The 17,581-nt window shown below is 43.5% G+C and overlaps 1 protein-coding gene and 1 long non-coding RNA gene across 3 annotated transcripts in view; one reads left to right on the plus strand and one right to left on the minus strand.

Moving 5' to 3' along the window:
- Caprin1 (cell cycle associated protein 1) overlaps positions 1-16,420 on the minus strand; it is a 35,256-nt gene extending 18,836 nt beyond the window's left edge. Inside the window, exons 1-4 of one of the 2 annotated variants that reach the window (XM_090347900.1) lie at positions 16,264-16,420; positions 15,476-15,688; positions 2,008-2,070; positions 1,561-1,647 (exon numbers count right to left, since the gene is read on the minus strand). In XM_090347900.1, the coding sequence (XP_090204026.1) occupies positions 1,561-1,647; positions 2,008-2,070; positions 15,476-15,688 (363 nt within the window). In that variant the 5' untranslated portion in view covers positions 16,264-16,420. Of the gene's footprint in view, positions 1-1,560; positions 1,648-2,007; positions 2,071-7,975; positions 8,126-15,475; positions 15,689-16,263 lie in introns of those variants that run through there. The other variant, XM_090347901.1, reaches the window with a different exon arrangement.
- LOC150052986 (uncharacterized) lies at positions 15,675-17,120 on the plus strand. The gene is made up of 2 exons (XR_016538056.1): positions 15,675-16,058; positions 16,239-17,120. It is a non-coding gene; the product is annotated as an uncharacterized LOC150052986 (long non-coding RNA).
- The last annotated feature ends 461 nt before the right edge of the window (positions 17,121-17,581 follow it).

Consider the following 17,581-nt stretch of genomic DNA (forward strand, 5'->3'; position numbering starts at 1 on the left):
GAGATAACACCCAGGACCAGGAGTTCAAGCCCTACAATCAACAACAACAAAAAGTTGGGGCTGGGAGTTTGGCCTAGTGGTACAGTGCTTGCCTGGCATGCATGAAGACTACATACATTGCTGGGGGGAGGGGGGGAGCTGGAAGTGGTGCTGTGGCTCAAGTGGTAGAGCTCTAGCCTTGAGAAAGCCCAAAGATATTGCTCAGGCCCTGAGTTCAAGGCCCAGGATTGGCAAAGAGAGAGAGAGAGAGAGAGAGAGAGAGACAGACAGACAGACAGACAGACAGACAAACAGATAGACACAGAGACAGACAAGACAGACAGACAGACGGGGGGGGGGGGTAAAATAAAATAAGGAAAACGAATTTTGATGAAATAGTTCAATAGGGAAGAAGTGGGAAACAAAATGACTACAATTAGCTTGAAAGCCCTAGTGGTACCAGGGGGTTTGAACTCCCAATCCCTGCTTGCTAGGCAGGCATTTTGACACTTAAACCATTCCTCTACCCTAAAGCTCTTGCATGCAAAACAAGAAAGGTATTTGATAAATGTTGAAAAAAGCCCCATCCTACATGGCTTTCTTACACCTATATAATTTTAGCTACTCTGAAAGCTGAGAGACCTGAGGATCATAGATGAAAGCCAACTTAGGCAAACATATCCTCAAGACTCATACTTCTGCTAAGCACTAGTGGTTCACATCTGTAAACAGGCTGAAATCTGTGGACCAAGGTTCAAAGCCAGCTTTGGCACAAAGAAGTGCTATGGCTCAAATATTGGAACACTAAGGACTCAACAGAAAGCTAAGGGACAGCACTTAGACCCTGAGTTCAAGCCCTAGCTCCAATACAAGTAATTTTTTGTAAAACCTCTTTCTTTCAGTTAACCAGAAGCAAAAAGCCAGAATTTGAGGTATGAGTTACGTGGCAGAATGCCAGCCATCCTAAAAAATGCCAAATGAAAGTATGAGGCCCTGAGTTTCAAACCTCTCAACCCAGAAAAAGCACTATGGAAAATATGGTAGAGAATCAAAGCACTAACATAAAGCCCAGACAGAAATTTCTAAAAGCATCAGGCAGTTAAAGCAGATAAGAGATTATTTTTAATGACATAGCAACCCTGCTCCTGTGAACCATGTTGGGAAGGAAGAAGAGAGGGAGGGAGGGAGGGAGGGAGGGAGGGAGGGAGGGAGGGAGGGAGGGAGGGAAGGGGGAAGAGAGAAGGAGGAAGAGAGAAAGAGAGGAGGAGAGGGGGGGAGAGAGGGAGGGAGAGAGGAGGAGGGGAAAGAGGGAAGGAGGGGGAGAGGGAGAGAGACAGACAACCTCCAAGAAAACATATCTATACACAAAACAATGCACTAACATTGGGGGTCCACGGGTCCTCCAAGGTTCAAAGCCAGCCTAAGCAGAAAAGTCTATGACATCCTTATCTCTAACAAAAAGCCATAAATGGGGCTGCAGCTCAAGTGATAGAGCAGTAGTCCAGGCTGCATTTAAGCCCCAGGACCACATACATACCCATACACATAACACATACATACAAGAAAAATACTTTTACTTACATCTTGACTTAATGCCATGAAACTCCTCTGCAATTCTTTTGCAAACTCCAAATTATTTGTGACTTCCTGGTATTTAGATACAGCATCCTAAAATAGAAAAGACAAATCCAACCTTATTAGAAACACAAAGAGAACCACAGGTTTTCTTATTTAAAATGATGTGAATAAAATCTTCAGTGAAAAGTTAGCATCTGAGCTGGGCACCAGTGGCTCAACACCTGTAATCCTAGCTACTCAGAAGGCCGAGGTTTGTGGATCTCCATTCAAAGCCAGCCCAGACAGGAAAGTTCATGACACTTGTATCTCCAATTAACCACCAGAAAGCCAGAAGCAGTGCTGTGGCTCAAAGTGGTAGAGCTCAAGCCTTGAGCAAAAAGAGCCCAGGGACAGCACGTAGGTCCAGAAAAAAAAAGGGGGGGAGAGAAATTAAGAAATGTATTATCTTACCAGCTGATCTTGATTGAGCCTTTCCCCTTTGTTCATTCGTTCCTGGTAATCATCAAGCTTACCCTATATTTAAAAAAAGAATAAGAATTACATTCCATATTGAAAACATACACCAGTTTAACAATGTTAAAATGGAAAAAAAAAACCTCAAAGCAGTCTTCTAAATTTATCTCAAATTTTGCCTTAAATCATTTATCTATCTATCTATCTATCTATATCTCCCAGATTAACATATTAAACTTAATAAGCTCAATAATAAATTGAAATATTCTGACCACTGTTAAATTATAACAAACACAATGAAACACCATATTCTTTGCAGCAGTTTAGAAAAGGATAAGCAACACACAGGCCAGATATCCATTTATCTTGAATAACCTAGAGATACTTCCAGTCTACCATTTCACATATATAACTTTGCTTTGTTACTACAAGGGTAAGGAAAATAGCTACCTTTTTTTTCTGACATGAAAACTAACAATTTCCTAGGCTAGTAATATTAAGTAAGACTCCAAAGGAAAAAAAAAGTACTCAGGCCAAGCACCAATGCTCATGCCCATGTTCATGTCTATGGTCCTAGCTGTTCAAGGCTGAGATCTGAGAAACTCCATTTGAAGCCAGTCCAGCAGACAAATCCTAGCGCTCTTTAAAACTGAAGGTGTAGCTCAAATGGTAGAAGGACAGTTGTGAGCAAAAGGGGGCAAGGAACCTTGAACCCAGGTAATACAAGGGTTAAGAATTCAGTTACTAAGCAGGGCACAGTGGCTCACACCTGTAATTGATGCTACTCATGAGGTTGAGATCTGAGAATCAAGGTTCAAAGCCAGCCTGGGCACAAAAGGACCTGAGACTCTTATCTCCAATTAACCTCTAGAAAATGGGAAGTAGGGCTTCGCTCAAGGGCAGGGGGGTAGCCTTGAGCTGAAAAGCTCAGGGACAGCACCCAGGCTCAGAGTTCAAGCCCCATGACCCATCAAAAAAGAAAAAAGAAGAAAGAAAAAAGAATTCAGTTACTATAGTAATTATTATGGGACAGAAAGTAAACAAAAAAAGAATTATGAATATACATTTTTCGGGGGGGAAGAAGGGTACAGAACTTGAGGAGAAAAGGGTGAAAAGTGTAGCAGTGGCGCTCACTGAACATTCATGAAAGTGAGCTATGGAATACATAGGAAGAGACAGGAAGGAAAGGACTGGGAGAGAATGAGGGAACAGAGGACACTGTACAAAAGGAAGTGTAGAAATCAAGATAGTCATTTAAACAAGTAGCATAATATTCACTTTCACTCTAGACTGCAACTAAACAGTATTAAAATCTAGTCAACCATTGGTGGCTCAAATTTGTAATCTTGCTCTCTCAGAAGGCTAAGATCTGAGAATCACAGTTCAAAGCCAGCCTGGGCAGGAAAGTCTGTGAGACTCCACTCCAATTTAATTACCAGAAAACTGAAATGAAGTTTGTGGCTCAATGTGGTAGAGCACTAGCCTTGAGCAAAAAAGCTAAGAGACAGAATCCATGCTCTGAGTTCAAGCCCCAGGACTCCACAAAACAAAAAACAACAAACACCTTTAATAGAGATTTTCAAAATAACCCAGTGCATTGCTCAGGATTCCTAGTGAGTTGAACCACCCAGAATGTGGTTTAGTGATAAAGTACTTGCCTAGCATGCATGAAGCCCTGCGATGGATTCCTCAGTACCACATACACAGAAAAAGGCAGAAGTGGTACTCAAGTGGTAGAGTGCTACCCTTGAGCAAAAGCTCTGGGACAGTGCCCAGGCCCTACGTTCAAGGTCCATGCCCCTACCCCCCAAAAGTAGTGTATCAAATAAATGGAGACTACAGATCTATAAACCATTTTTCTAAGCATAATAAAGTTTCATCAGAGCTTCCAACAAGTTTTGTAACTATAAGTACTTCCTCCACTATCTCCACTGTTGTTATAACTACTGTCTAATCACATTTTTGGGGGGGAGGGTCAGTCATGGGGCTTGAACTCAGGGCCTAGGCACAGACCCTGAGCTCTTTTTGTATGAGGCTAGAGCTCTACCACTTTGAGCTACTGAATCACTTCTGGTTTTCTGGTGGGTAATTGGATGAGGACTTTTCTACCTAGGCTGGCTTGGAACCTTGGTCCTTTAATCTCAGCCTAGGATTATAAACATGAGAAACCAGCACCCAGCACATTTTTTTTTTAATAACACAGGATTCTCCTACCTGCTAAGATGTAGTATCACCATATACACATGAGCTAGAAGGGATCTCTATTCATTATTACACATAATTAGATCTCTACATAGCAAAAGACTGTTGGTCTAAGTATGATTCTAAACATGCAGTACTCAAAGCAGTAGCAGCTGGAAACTTATAAATTCTTGAGGCACTACTACATACCTATTCAATCAAAAACTCTGAAGTTAGATATACTAATTTGTGTTTTATCAAGCCCTCTGGGAGAGTCTATATATACCTAAGCTTGAGGAATATTCATGCAGGTCAAGTACCTCACTTCTGGTTTTCTAATGGCCAAGTGGAAGATAAGAGACTCACGGACTTTCCTACCCTGGTTGGCTTTGAACTACAATCCTCACAAATCTCAACCTCCTAAGTAGCTAGAATTACAAATGTGAGCCATCAGCATCCAACTAGCACTTTTTTGGGGGGGGAGAGGGGCAATCCTAAGGTTTAAACTCAGGGCCTAGGCACTATCCTTGGGCTTTCTCAAGTTTAGCACTCTACCACTTAAGCCACAGTACCAGTTCTAGCCTTTTCTGTGTATGTGGTACCAAGGAATGAACCCAGAGCTTTGTGCATGCTATCCAAGCACGCTACCACTAGGCCAAACTCTCTGCCTAGTACTTTTGTTACATCTGGAGCTAAGAGATAGAGGTATGGGTCACATGGTAGAACACCAGACAGATAGCAAGTCTGCATCCCACCTGAAACTCTAGCAGAGGCCTTTATAATTTTCTACTTTTCAAACAAAAGCTTAAAATCCCAGCTCCAGCTCCTAGGTGACAAGAGATGGTCCAAATACCATCATTTGCTAATCCATGAAAGCATGCCAGCAAATGCTATCACAAGTGGCTTCATCCCTATTTTCACTTTCTATTAAAAAGACAATAATTCCAACTAGAAAATCTGACCATTGAGGTTTATAGTCAATATAGAAAGTTTTGTTTGTTATGGTAACCTCTCCATCCAACAAAACCAACAAAAACAAAGGGACAATAGGAAAAGGATCGATATACTATAGCTTTATTCTTACCCTAAGCTAGAACATGGCTGGCGACCTACATGATAAAGACAAACTGGTTAATAACTACTCATATAGAATTCATGAGAATTACGCATGTTTCCTTTCCTGCAGAAAGGAATTATTTTCATAGCACAAAGTATCTTAATCAGAAACTCTGCCAGATATTAATCTGTTCTTTCTACCTTGAAATATCCATCATGAAATTCAACATCAGGTTTTTTTTTCCAACTACTAAACATTAATTTATAACAAATATCACATGCACATTAGATAACAATCAGACTGGACAACCATGTCTTTAAAGAGGCACTATAGAACAAAGGCATAATATAGATGTTAAAAGGCTTCAGAAAACTCCACTATACATTACAATAAAAATAAATAAATAGACTTCAGAAGTCAGAGGTGATTTTAAAAATTGCTCAAATGTGTGCTGTGCAGTCCCACTCATCTCCTGTGTGTTTTTAGGAGGTGCTATTACCCTTAGAAGGCTACTGTATTCCAACTATTGCTACACTTCATTTCTACCAGGAATACTGCTCTGTGCATTCTAATCAGATTATTTTGCTGAATATCAGTACATCTATACTACCGATTCTTTCCAAAGAGTTCATCACTTTTTTTTGTTTTTTTACAGAACTGGGATCCGAACTCATGGCCTCACAAGACAAGCACTCCACCACCTGAGTCCACGGCCCCTGCCCTTTAATCTTTATTTTTCAGAGATGATCCTCTTAGCTCAGTTTTGAGCCACTGTACCCAGCCTGAAATGGGTTTTTCAAATCAGTACAGAAAGTGAACAGCAGGTAGGGTGGTAGCCTTGAGCTGAAGAGCTCAGTGACAGAGCCCAGGCCCAGAGTTCAAGTCCTGCAGATCAACAACAGCAGCAACAAAAAGCAAAAGGCGTAGATGTCCTTCCTCAGTTTTGCCTATTTACTGTTACATCCAAAAATTTCCATAAAGGAGCCATTTTAATTACATATTTAAAAATAGCAAGAAGCTGGGAGTTTGGCCTAGTGGTGGAGTGCTTGCCTAGCATGCACGAAGACCTGGGTTCTTTTCTCAGTACCACATACATAGAAAAAAAGCCAGAAATGGTGCTGAGGCCCAAGTGGTAGAGTTCTAGCCTTGAGAAAAATCCAAGGACAGTGCTCAGGCCCTGAGCTTAAGCCCAGGACTGACAAAAATAAATAAATAAATAAATAAATAAATATAAATAAAATTCTTGAACTAAGACATTTATGAACAGATATAAGGATTAGGAAAAAATAAATACCTGAAAAAAAAACTAGCATCAAGAGAAATTTGTAAGCCAGCCAGTGGTGGTTCACACCTATAATCCTAGCTACTCAGGATGCTAAAACCTGAGAGCTGCAGTTCAAAGCCAGCCTGGGCAAGAATTCCCTGAGACACTACCTGTAATTAATCACCAAAAAGCCAGAATTACAACAGTATCTCAAACAGTACAGACTAGCAGCCAGGCTTTGAGTTCAAGCCCAGGGCCAGCACACATATGAGCATGTGTGCACACACACAAGACAACCAACTGAACAAGAGTTAAGCACACCTACCTATACTGCAAACCATTCACATATACAAGCCAAAGGAATCACTCCCAATACCAAAAAGCACAGACAAACACAAAAAGATAAGGCTTTTCCTCATTACTTTACATAATGCACAGGTTTTCTAAATATTTTTTTTCAAGTCATCAATGACTACAATACTCAGGATTCTTTATCTACAGAAATATCAGTTCTGACTTCACTTAAATAATAACTCCACCTCCTTATTCATCTTGCACTTAATTCAATTAGCAGCCAGGAAAATTCATAGATGCAGAATAAGTCTCATCAACTCTGAGAACATATAGTACAATCCATTTAAGATCCATATCTTTTATCTTCAAATTGCTGGATGCCTATTCATATAGCATTGATCTAAATGCTCCAGGAAGCAAAATATTTTATACTAGGAGTTAAGTTGGAGGTTAGGGCAGGAATGGGGTACAGCTCACAATAACACGAATTGAAGAGTTGTCAAACAGTGAAATACTTTCAAGAAGTAAGATCATTTATTACAGGCCCTAGAAATGAGCTAAAACAGGAATGCTAGAATTTTGAACACTTAAAAAATATGAGTTGGGCCAGGAGTTTGGCCTAGTGGTTAAAGTGCTTGCCTAGCAGGCACGCAGACCCAGGTTTGATTCCTAGGTACACCACATACATAGAAAAAAGCCAGAAGTGGTGCTGAGGCTCAAGTGGTAGAGCTCTAGCCTTGAGAAAGTCCAAGGACAGTGCTCAGGCCCTGAGGAGCTCAAGCCCAGGACTGGCAAAATAAATAAATAAATAAATAAATAAATGAGTTGTTGGCTGGGAGTTTGGCCTTAGTGGTAGAGTGCCTGCCTAGCATGCACAAAGACCCAGGTTCAATTCCTTGGTACCACATACATAGAAAAAGCCAGAAGTGGTGTGGTGGCTCAGGGTAGAACACTAGCCTTAAGGAAAGTCCAAGGACAGTGCTCAGGCCCTGAACTCAAGCCCAGGACTGGCAAGGAAAAAAAAAAAAAAAGAGTTGTTTTAGTTAAAAAAAAAAACAAAACTAAAATCAGACACAAGATCTCCTTATAGGATATTTAAGCAGGGTAAGCAGGAGTTTGAATTAAAAGACAAAAAATAAAAATCTTGGTTTAAAAAAAAAAACGCTTACTCATTGTCCATGCAGGTAAATCTAAATGAATAGAAGCAGCTGACCCTAGTAGGAAAAAGAAAAAGTACTGTCAAAAGAGTTCCGGGCCGGGAGTTTGGCCTAGTGGTAGAGTGCTTGCCTAGAATGCATGAAGACCCGGGTTCGATTCCTCGGTACCACATACATAGAAAAAAGCCAGAAGTGGTGCTGAGGCTCAAGTGGTAGAGCTCTAGCCTTGAGAAAGTCCAAGGACAGTGCTTAGGCCCTGAGCCCAAGCCCAGGACCGGCAAAAAACAAAAAAAGTTCCGGCATCACTTACTTTGAATTACATTTATTTTTTTGGGGGGGTGGGGGGAGTCCTGGGCTTAAGCTTAGGGCCCGAGCACTATCCTTGGAATATCTCAAGGCTAGAGCTCTATCACTTGAGCCTCAGTACCACTTCCGGCTTTTTTCTATGTATGTGGTACCGAGAAATCGAACCTGGGTCTTTGTGCATGCTAGGCAAGCACTCTACCACTAGGCCAGACTTCAGGCCCTTGAATTACATTCTTTAATTTAAAAGATCTTAGGATCCTAATTTAGTTCAAAGTTGACCAGCTCAGGCAGGAAAGTCTGTGATTTTTTTAGGGGGGAAGGCTGGTCTGGATGTTTAAATAGTACTCTACCACTTGAGCCAAAGCAGTACTTCCAGCTTTTTCTGAGTTTATTACCACAAACTTTTTTCTGCCATAGCTGACTTCCAACCGTGCAACCGAGATCCTTAGATCTCAGCCTCCTGACTAGCTAGGAAAGATTGCCACCAGAGCCCAGCTTCAGTGACTCCTATTCTCCAATTAACTCCCAGAAAACTGAAAGTGGTGCTGTGGCTTAATACTGATAGAATACGTAAGCATTGAGCAAAAAAGAGCTCAGGGATAGCACCCAGGTCCTAAGTTCAAGACCACCAGGGAAAAAAACCTAAAGCTAAGGGCACTAGGGATATAGATCAGTGATAGAGTGCTTGCCTCATAGGTAAAAGGCCTTATATTCAATCTTCAGCACAGGAGGGGATTTGAAAAATGATCAGCAACAATGGTTTAACTTTTGAGTTAATCAGACTTGAATGGTTTGTATACTTTCCTTTCAAAGTTCAATATCAAGGAGATATGAACTAAACAGAAAACACAAACACACATCTGCAATACTAGTACCCACAAGGTTGAGGCAGGGTAAATCTCAAGTGTGAGGCTAGCCTTGGCAAAACAAAACAGTGAAGACTTGGTCTCAAATGAGAGAGGCAACTGTGGTGACACACATTTATAACTCTACTTGGGAAGCAGAAATAGGAAACATTAAGGTTCAGGCCAGCCTGAGCACAGGATGCTGTCTCCCAACGTCAAACAATAAAAGGATGTGGCAGTTCATGCCTATAATCCCAGCTATGAAAGTCCTAAGTAGGAAGACTACAGAATGAGACAGAGAAGGAAGAAAGATAGGCTATGAACAGAATACAAGCAAAACCCTGAGTCCAATCCCTAGCAGTGCCAAGAGGGGGGGAAAAAAACAAAAACAAAGTTATTGAGAAGGGTCTTTTTCAAGATTTTATTTTTTTGTATAAAATTTTTTTTTGCCAGTACTGGGGCTTGGACTCAGTGTCTGGGTGCTTTCTCTTAGCTTTTTTTTTTTTTTTTTTTTTTTTTTGCCAGTCCTGGGCTTGAGCTCAAGGCCTGAGCACTGTCCTTGGACTTTCTCAAGGCTAGCACTTTACCACTTGAGCCTCAGCACCATTTCCGGCTTTTGTCTATGTATGTGGTACCAAGGAATTGAACCCGGGTCTTTGTGCATGCTAGGCAAGCACTTTAACCACTAGGCCAAACTCCCGGCCCCTCTCTTAGCTTTTTTGCTCATAGTTCTCTACCTCTTGAGCTACAGCTCTACTTTTGACTTTTTGGTAGTTAACTAGAAATAACATGTAGAAATTTCCTGCCCAGGCTCACATCTCAGCCAACTGACTTGCTACAATTACAGTCACCAGTGTCCAGTTATGTTTCAGTTGTTTGTAAGTAACACTGAGGGAAATAAAATGTCATAATTTGTAATGGCTCTCATGAGAACTGATCCTTGTCCTATTTCCTAAGACTACTGACCAATCTTGCTTACAGCACCTAGGGGGTGTGCGTGTGCGTGTGCGTGTTTGTGTGTGTGTGTGAAGACTAGCACTCTACCATTTGAGTCACAGTACCACTTCTGGCTTTTTCTGTGTATATGGTACAAAGGAATAGAATTCAGGGCTTCATGCATCCTAGTCAAGCTCACTACTACTAAGATACATTCCTAGCCCCACTGTCTATATTTTAATGCTCTACTGGAACACATGTCAGTGGCTCACATCTCTAATCCTAGCTAGTCAGAGGGCTGTGATCTGAGGATGAGGATAAACATTCAAAGCCAGCCTGAGCAGACATATTCAGCCTTGAGCAAAAAAGGCCAAGCAAAAGGGTAAAACTTGAGTTAAAGATTGCAACTGACAGATCAACAGATTGATAATATTCTTTTTTTTTTCATTTTTTTTTTTTTTTTTTGGCCAGTCATGGGCTTGAACTCAGGGCCTGAGCACTGTCCTTGGACTTTCTCAAGGCTAGAGCTCTACCACTTGAGCCTCAGCACCACTTCTGGCTTTTTTCTATGTATGTGGTACTGAGGAATCGAACCTGGATCTTCCTGCATGCTAGGCAAGCACTCTATCATTAGGCCAAACTCCCGGCCCCGATAATATTCTTATTCAGAACCTGCAAAGCAAACCCTGTGGAATGATTTACTAATAGTCTGTTCCTAACAAGTTTATCACTTAGAAATTCCAAAAGCCTAAAGTAGTCTAAAAATGTTAAAAAAAAAAAAAAAAAAAGTATACAGACAGCACCAGGAGTTTGGCCTAGTGACCAAGCATGTACTGAAGCTTGGGCTCGATTCCTCAGTACCACATACATAGAAAAAAAAGCCCAAGGACAGTGCTCAGGCCCTGAGTTCAAGTCACGGGACTGGTTAAAAAAGAAAAATGTAGAAAGACAATAGGTAGTAGAAGAAATTAAAGGAAATAGATTATTTTAGTTGGACTTGGTTAAGAGGCACACCTTCTTCCCCTTTCCTCAGGAAGTATGAGTTCTGAACTCTGGGCAAGTTTCTGTCTTCCATATCTTTATATATGTTCCATCCAATAAAAGCACTGGTGCAGTTAGTGGAAGAAAAACAAGATAAGCTGAAGCCAAGCAATTTACAGCGACAAATTCAGCTGAATGTCTTCTCTTCTCTCACCCTTCTCCACTGACCATCTACCATCTATTTCTCCCAAGAACCAGTTACTAATAGGATACTCAGAAGTTTGGAATAACAACTGAAGACATCTGCTGTTTTCCTGTACTGATAATGCTTTCCTTAACCTTTTTCTGGTTTACAACATAAAAGCTTGAAACAGCTTAAACTTTAAAGATTCATTTTACTACAAACAGTATACCCTAATAATATATCACACACTAAGACTTTATATCACTTCTACTTGCAGGTGCCCCATTACATAGACAACCTACAAATACTAAGTTGAGCAACATAATATCAGTTTGGGTTATACATTCATTATAAACCTGTTCATCTATTTTGAGTTTTTCTTTACTTAAAAAAAAAAGCAGCTGGGCCCTGTGTCTGTAATCCTACTCAGGAGACCCAAGATCTGAGGATCACAGTTCAAAGCCAGCCTGGGCACTAAAGTCCATGAGACTCTCAACTCCAATTAACCACCAGAAAACCAGAAGTGGCACTGTGGCTCAAGTGATAGAAGAGCTCAGGGACAGTGTTCAGGCCCAGAGTTCAAGCTCCATGACCAACCCAAAGAATAAAAAAGCAAAATAACACTAATCTTTCATCTACTAAAGTCACTTGCCACTAAACCTATTAATAATTATGTTTGCAAAGAGCATAGTCATTTTAAATGTCATGTATTAAAACCTCTCATTCTGAATCTAAACTGATTGCATCTTACAATATCAAATGAGCTCCTAGTTGAAATTAAGAGTAGATTGTATAACATCATCTAATACACCCTAAGGCCCAATTCTGTAGAGAAAAACTGATAAAACTAGATAGTACAGCACTCAATTCCTTTATTACCTGTTTTAAAAAGACTTGTAAATGAGGGGCCGGGAGTTTGGCCTAGTGGTTAAAGGGCTTGCCTAGCATGCATGAAGACCCTGGTTCGATTCCTCGGTACCACATACATAGAAAAAAGCCAGAAGTGGTGCTGAGGCTCAAGTGGTAGAGCTGTAGCCTTGAGAAAGTCCAAGGACAGTGCTCAGGCCCTGAGCTCAAGCCCAGGACTGGCAAAAAAAACAAAAAAAAAAAAAAACAAAAAAGACTTGTAAATGAGACTTCATCTTTGATTCTCCTTAGATCTGCTCTATTTCCTCCATTTACTGGACATTTATTTAGTACCCAACTTTCAAAAACCAGCAAGCCACTCAGGAGCATTATATAAAACAATAATATTTCATACAAGTTAAATATGTACTTTCACTGAACTTTTTCCTAGTGACTCAAACTACTAGAAAATGAGTAACTTTGTTTTTTAAATGAAACACAATTGTTTCAATTCTGTCACAAAAAATGGTATTACATTTCTAGTGGTAATTTGTTATACTTACTTTTAAATCCAGGGAGAAAAAATGATTTTGATCCAGAAAACTCAAGGATCAAATACTGTTCAAATACAAGTTGCTGAGGTGACTAAAGTAAAAAAGAAATTCAGACTTAAAATTTTACTTCTCAGGTGTCTGTAGCTCACCCCTGAAATCTTAGTACTTAGGAGGCTGAGATCTGAAGATCAAAACTGAAACCCAGTCCTAGCAGGCAAGTCCAAAAGATCTTATCTCCAATTAAACTCCAAGAAAACGGAAGTGAAGCTGTGACTCAAATGACAGAGGGCTAAAAATCATCAGCAAAGCTCAAGGGCATTGCCCTGAGCTAAAAAGGGCTGGCACAAGGGAAAAAAAAAAAAATCCCTTGTACTGCATTAGGATTTATAAAGCCTAATTCAAAACTGATTTGTAGTGGTGCAGTGGCTCAAAGTGGTAGAGCCCCTGGCCTTGAGCTTAAGAGCTTAGGGAGATACTCAGGCCTGGAGTTCAAACCACACAGCTGACAAAAACTGATTTGTAAAGCAAATCCTATCTTTGGTATATTAAAAAGACTCACTCCCATTGAAAAATAAATCAGTTGTAAAATCCTTTCACAAAGAAAATAATCTATTGAATAAAATTACAATTTAATCTAAGCTGTGGAAAAGATGCTTTTAGCAGCAATTAAGCCCCACCAGTATTGTCAACTCAACTTTTTAACAAGTAGAACAGCTACTGGCTTATCAAAAACCTTCAACTAACCATAACTTCCCCTCTTGTTATTTAGTAGCCAAAACACTGACAGAAAGACACCTAAGTATATTTGTTAATTTTGGGCAGTTAAGCCTGTAGAATTACCAGGCAATCTTTCAGTATTTACTAAGTCAATAATTGTATTACTCTCCTCTATATTCAAGAAGAGATGTTAACATACTTAATACACACCTATACACAAGTGACCAACCATGATTCAGAGCCTACAAGTGCTTATAAACTAGGGTTTAGAGTTTTGTTTTTTTTTTCTAATACATTTTAACACTAGAATATGTCACCTCACAAATACATTGGCTATTCATCAACACCTGACTTTATATAACTGACTTTGGAGAATTTGCTGTCCCTAATATATCCATAATTTAAACTTGTATGTTGATTCCTATTCCACAAAAACAGATTTCCTAGAAATTCAAAAAGAAATCCATTCAGACATCAGCCAGATTCACATTAAGGCATTTTCAAAAGATACTCAAATTGTCAGTGACCAAGAAACTAAAATCACTTGACATATCAGGCGATATTGGCCTTAAAATATTCTTATTCTAGTCCATATGTGAAGTCAACACTTGCCTATTTCCACTGCTTTATTACAATAAACCTATTATTCCGCTTACTAATAAAGCACATTTGTTTATCAAAATAGTCTCTTAAAAGCTAAAAGTCTCAAGTGATTGCGTCTCTCAAATCCATAGCAAGTTCAGGAAATTTAAGCAAAACTTCCAACCTTTAATATAGACAAAAGTGTCAAGGTAAATGTTTGGCTTTAAAATGAACCAAAAAAGTAAAAGCAATCAATAAATGCGCAATTACAACTAAGGCCTACAAAACACCAGTTCTTTCCAACATATTTCCCATAACCCAAATAGTAACCCTAAAATTACTATCTCAACACTTCAGTGATACTATGAAATAGTTGGCTAAAAGGCTGTCTAGAATGGTTTCTTCAAAAGTCAAGTATTTTAGAAACACAGTGTACTAGACACAAGCAAGCAGAAGTTGCCAAAGGAAAGCTGTATTTTACTTTTTAAGGTAAAGGACAAAGTGACACTAGTAGTCACAAATGCAATGTCTGCTGAATGTTGCTGGCCCCGTTTGTTTTTCCCTTTCCGCGGCTGCGGTACCCCAGGTGGAGTTACTCTGCCTTTTCTCTCCATGCTTGCCCCTCTAACCAGAGTTGATACACGGTCCTGCTCTGAAGGCACAAAACAAAAGGCAGATATTCCCATGTGTGACCACCCAATAGCTAAATATTACATGAAAAAACGTGGGTGTGGCTCCACTTTTAGGAGGAGGGGAGAGGGAGGCCGGCCGGGGAGGCGGCCTGGTCTGTGCCCTCCCCCTCTGCCTTCGCTTTGTGCTCACAATGCAGCTCCTGTACAGCGCTTCCCTCTCCTCGCAGCCGCCGCCATGTTAGACTCCGGCTCCATGTGCGGAGACCGAGCGACCAGCTCCAGGCTACCCTGAACCCATCGCCCGGCGAACGGCAATCCTTGGGGACCCCCAACCACTTTTACAGTCCCCGGGGGTGGGGGGAAAGCCGCTGATGAGGATCTCCTCGTTAGTGGGCTGCGCCTGAGCAGCCCAGGGGCTCCCAGACAATTGAAACAAAGAAGGAAACGTAGGAGCCCACTCGAGGAGGGCCGGGAAGAGCCGCAGAGCAGAGACACTGAAAATGGGCCCCTCGGGGGAGCGATCCCCCCACCCGGGGACGAGAGGCAGGGGGCACCGTGGCGGCGCGCACAAGCCCCGCGGCTAGAGGACTCGGCCCTCCCAACTCCACGAGGCGGTCGGCTGCGCCTCGAGTGCCGCACACCCCGGGGCGCCCCCACTCCTTCCCCGTCTGGCCCCCCATAGGACACGACAGGCCCCCATCTCGGGATCCCACTCCCCAGGACAAGACCAGAGCCGCCCGGAAGGCCAGTTAAAAGAGGCCTGGGGCAGCGCGTCCGGATCAGGTGACAGGCACCACCCCGAGGCGCCCGTTTTCTGGGTGCAAAGCTCCGTGGGCAGGCTGATGGGGGGGGAGGGTGGCTCGGGAACCCTGCGAAGCGCTGGCGATGGGAGAGAAGTGAAGCCCTCCCGCTCCCGCCACGCCGGGCACCTTTTTCTTCTCCAGGTTGCGAAGTTTCTTGTCGATCACCCCCAGAATCTGCTTCATGGCCTCGGTCTGGACGGCGCCGGTCCCGGTGGCGGGGTGTTGAGAAGCTGGCGCGGCGGCCCCAGCGCCCGCCTCGTTCCCGGAGGAACCCGACGACGGCGGTGGTGGTCCCGACGATCTGCTACCGCTTCCGCTGTGGCTAGTGGCCGAAGGCATCTTTAGATCGAAGAGGAGAGGGAGAGAAGAAGAAAAGCGGGAGGGAGAACGAGAGCGGCGAGTCAGGGGACGGACGGACGGGGCGAGACGCGGGACAAAACGCGCAGCGGGCGGCGGGAGCCTGCGCGAGCGGTGGGGGAAGGGGCGGCGCGCGCCGCCGGCAGGAAGAGCGCACCGGCGCGCGCGCGACCCGCCAGCGGGGCGCCGGGCTGCGCCGCCCCGCCCCTCCCTCCCTCCCCTCCCCCGCGCGGCTGCGGGCGCGAGCCAGCCCACCCGGGCCTGCCACCCCGAGGGGGACCCCGGCTCGGGCCGGGGGCGGGGCGTCGAGCCCGGGCAGCCAACGGCCAAGGCAACGGTCTCCACCCGGGAGGTGGGGGTGGGGGTACAGGATGGAACCGGCGGGTCTCCCAGGGAGGGAGAAGGGAGGAAGGTCCGAGCCGGGGGTGGAGAACCTGGGAACAGCCGGGGACGCGGGGTGAGGAGCACTGGGGACGAGGCGCTCCCGAGATAGAAGACACTTCGTGCAAGGCGGCCCTCTTCCCCTTTGCAGCGCCGCGATCCGGGATGGCGCTCACCGTGCGCGCGCGAAGCCGCTGGAAGGTCCCGGGGGAGCAGCTGGAGGGACAAGAGTGGTGCCGCGTTCCCGGCAGTGTCGTGCACTCCACGGGCGCCAGCCGCTTCGCCCCGTCCGCTGCACCGAGCTGCGCCCACTGAGACGAGAGCCGGCGCGGGAGGGACTCAGCCAGTCAGCCCTCCAGGGCGCAGGGGGCGGGAACAGCGGAGAGCCTGGGGGGAGGGGGCTTGGGGCCGCTGGGGCTGCCCGACAAGAACGCCTGTCGGAAAGGGCCTCTCACATACCTCCTCGCTGGGCCTAAACCCCCGCTGCGAGGGACAGCTGCTTATCGCCCAGTCCCTGCTGGCCTCCCCAAGGCTTCAGGAGCTGTGTCTTGAGTTTTGAGCGACATCGAAGCTGGGGTCCTTCAGGCGAAATTGCTTGACATCCAAACGGGGACAATAGGAGTCAAGCGGCTGGCTGCGGAGCTGGCGACTGCTCAGCGTAGAGTCCTTATTTGGTGGAAGGGGTGGGGGGAGGTCAAAGGTTTCTGCAAGTTAGGGGTGCTTGGAGTGGGTAGTGCAATTCCGGCTTCTACAGTTTCTTTTGCCTGTATTGCTTGCAGCCACACCCCTTCCCCCCCCCCCAAAAAAAGAAAAGGTCGGAATAAAACGACGACTCATCCACACCGTAACCTAGGCGTTCTCCATAGAATGCGTCCGGAACGAGAAGTATTAAAATTCACCTTCAGCTACCCTGAGATGACATAGATCCGATAAGCCGGAGTTTTCATATATGAGGCATTCTCCCTTTGTTTTATATTTACCTAAAACTTGAGACTCAATGTTGAATAAAAGACAGTTATTCTAAGAATTTTTATGCCAGGCTTCGGGTGGGGTGATTTGTGAACAGCTAGCAGAAAAATGAGCAAATGCTGGAGAGAAATTGAATATAATTGAATATAATCAGTGGAAAGTTCAGCAACATTAATATTCTGTGACAATGGTAAATGAGCAATTTACACTTTTAATTCCATTAAAAAAGAAAGGATACGAAAGAGGCTTCTACCAAATCCACTGGTTCCTTGGAGAATAAAATGAGTAATACTGTCTGGCAACAGTGCATCCTGAGGGAGCCTGGAGAAACAACAGCAAGCATCCCATCTTGGCCTTGAGATATTCCAGTTAGCTGTAAAGTGCCTTATCCATTCATTCAAGTATTTAGTAAACACCGTACTGCATACACTAAAAATAATAAAGTGCTAGGGGTTCTGAACATAACAAAAATGTGTCTTTGTGAAATCAAGTTGGGAGGAAAAAAACGTAAAAACATGTTAGATA

Source organism: Megascapheus bottae, chromosome 16 (assembly GCF_031878675.1).
Source record: "Megascapheus bottae isolate mThoBot1 chromosome 16, mThoBot2.hap1, whole genome shotgun sequence".
Taxonomy (NCBI): domain Eukaryota; kingdom Metazoa; phylum Chordata; class Mammalia; order Rodentia; family Geomyidae; genus Megascapheus; species Megascapheus bottae.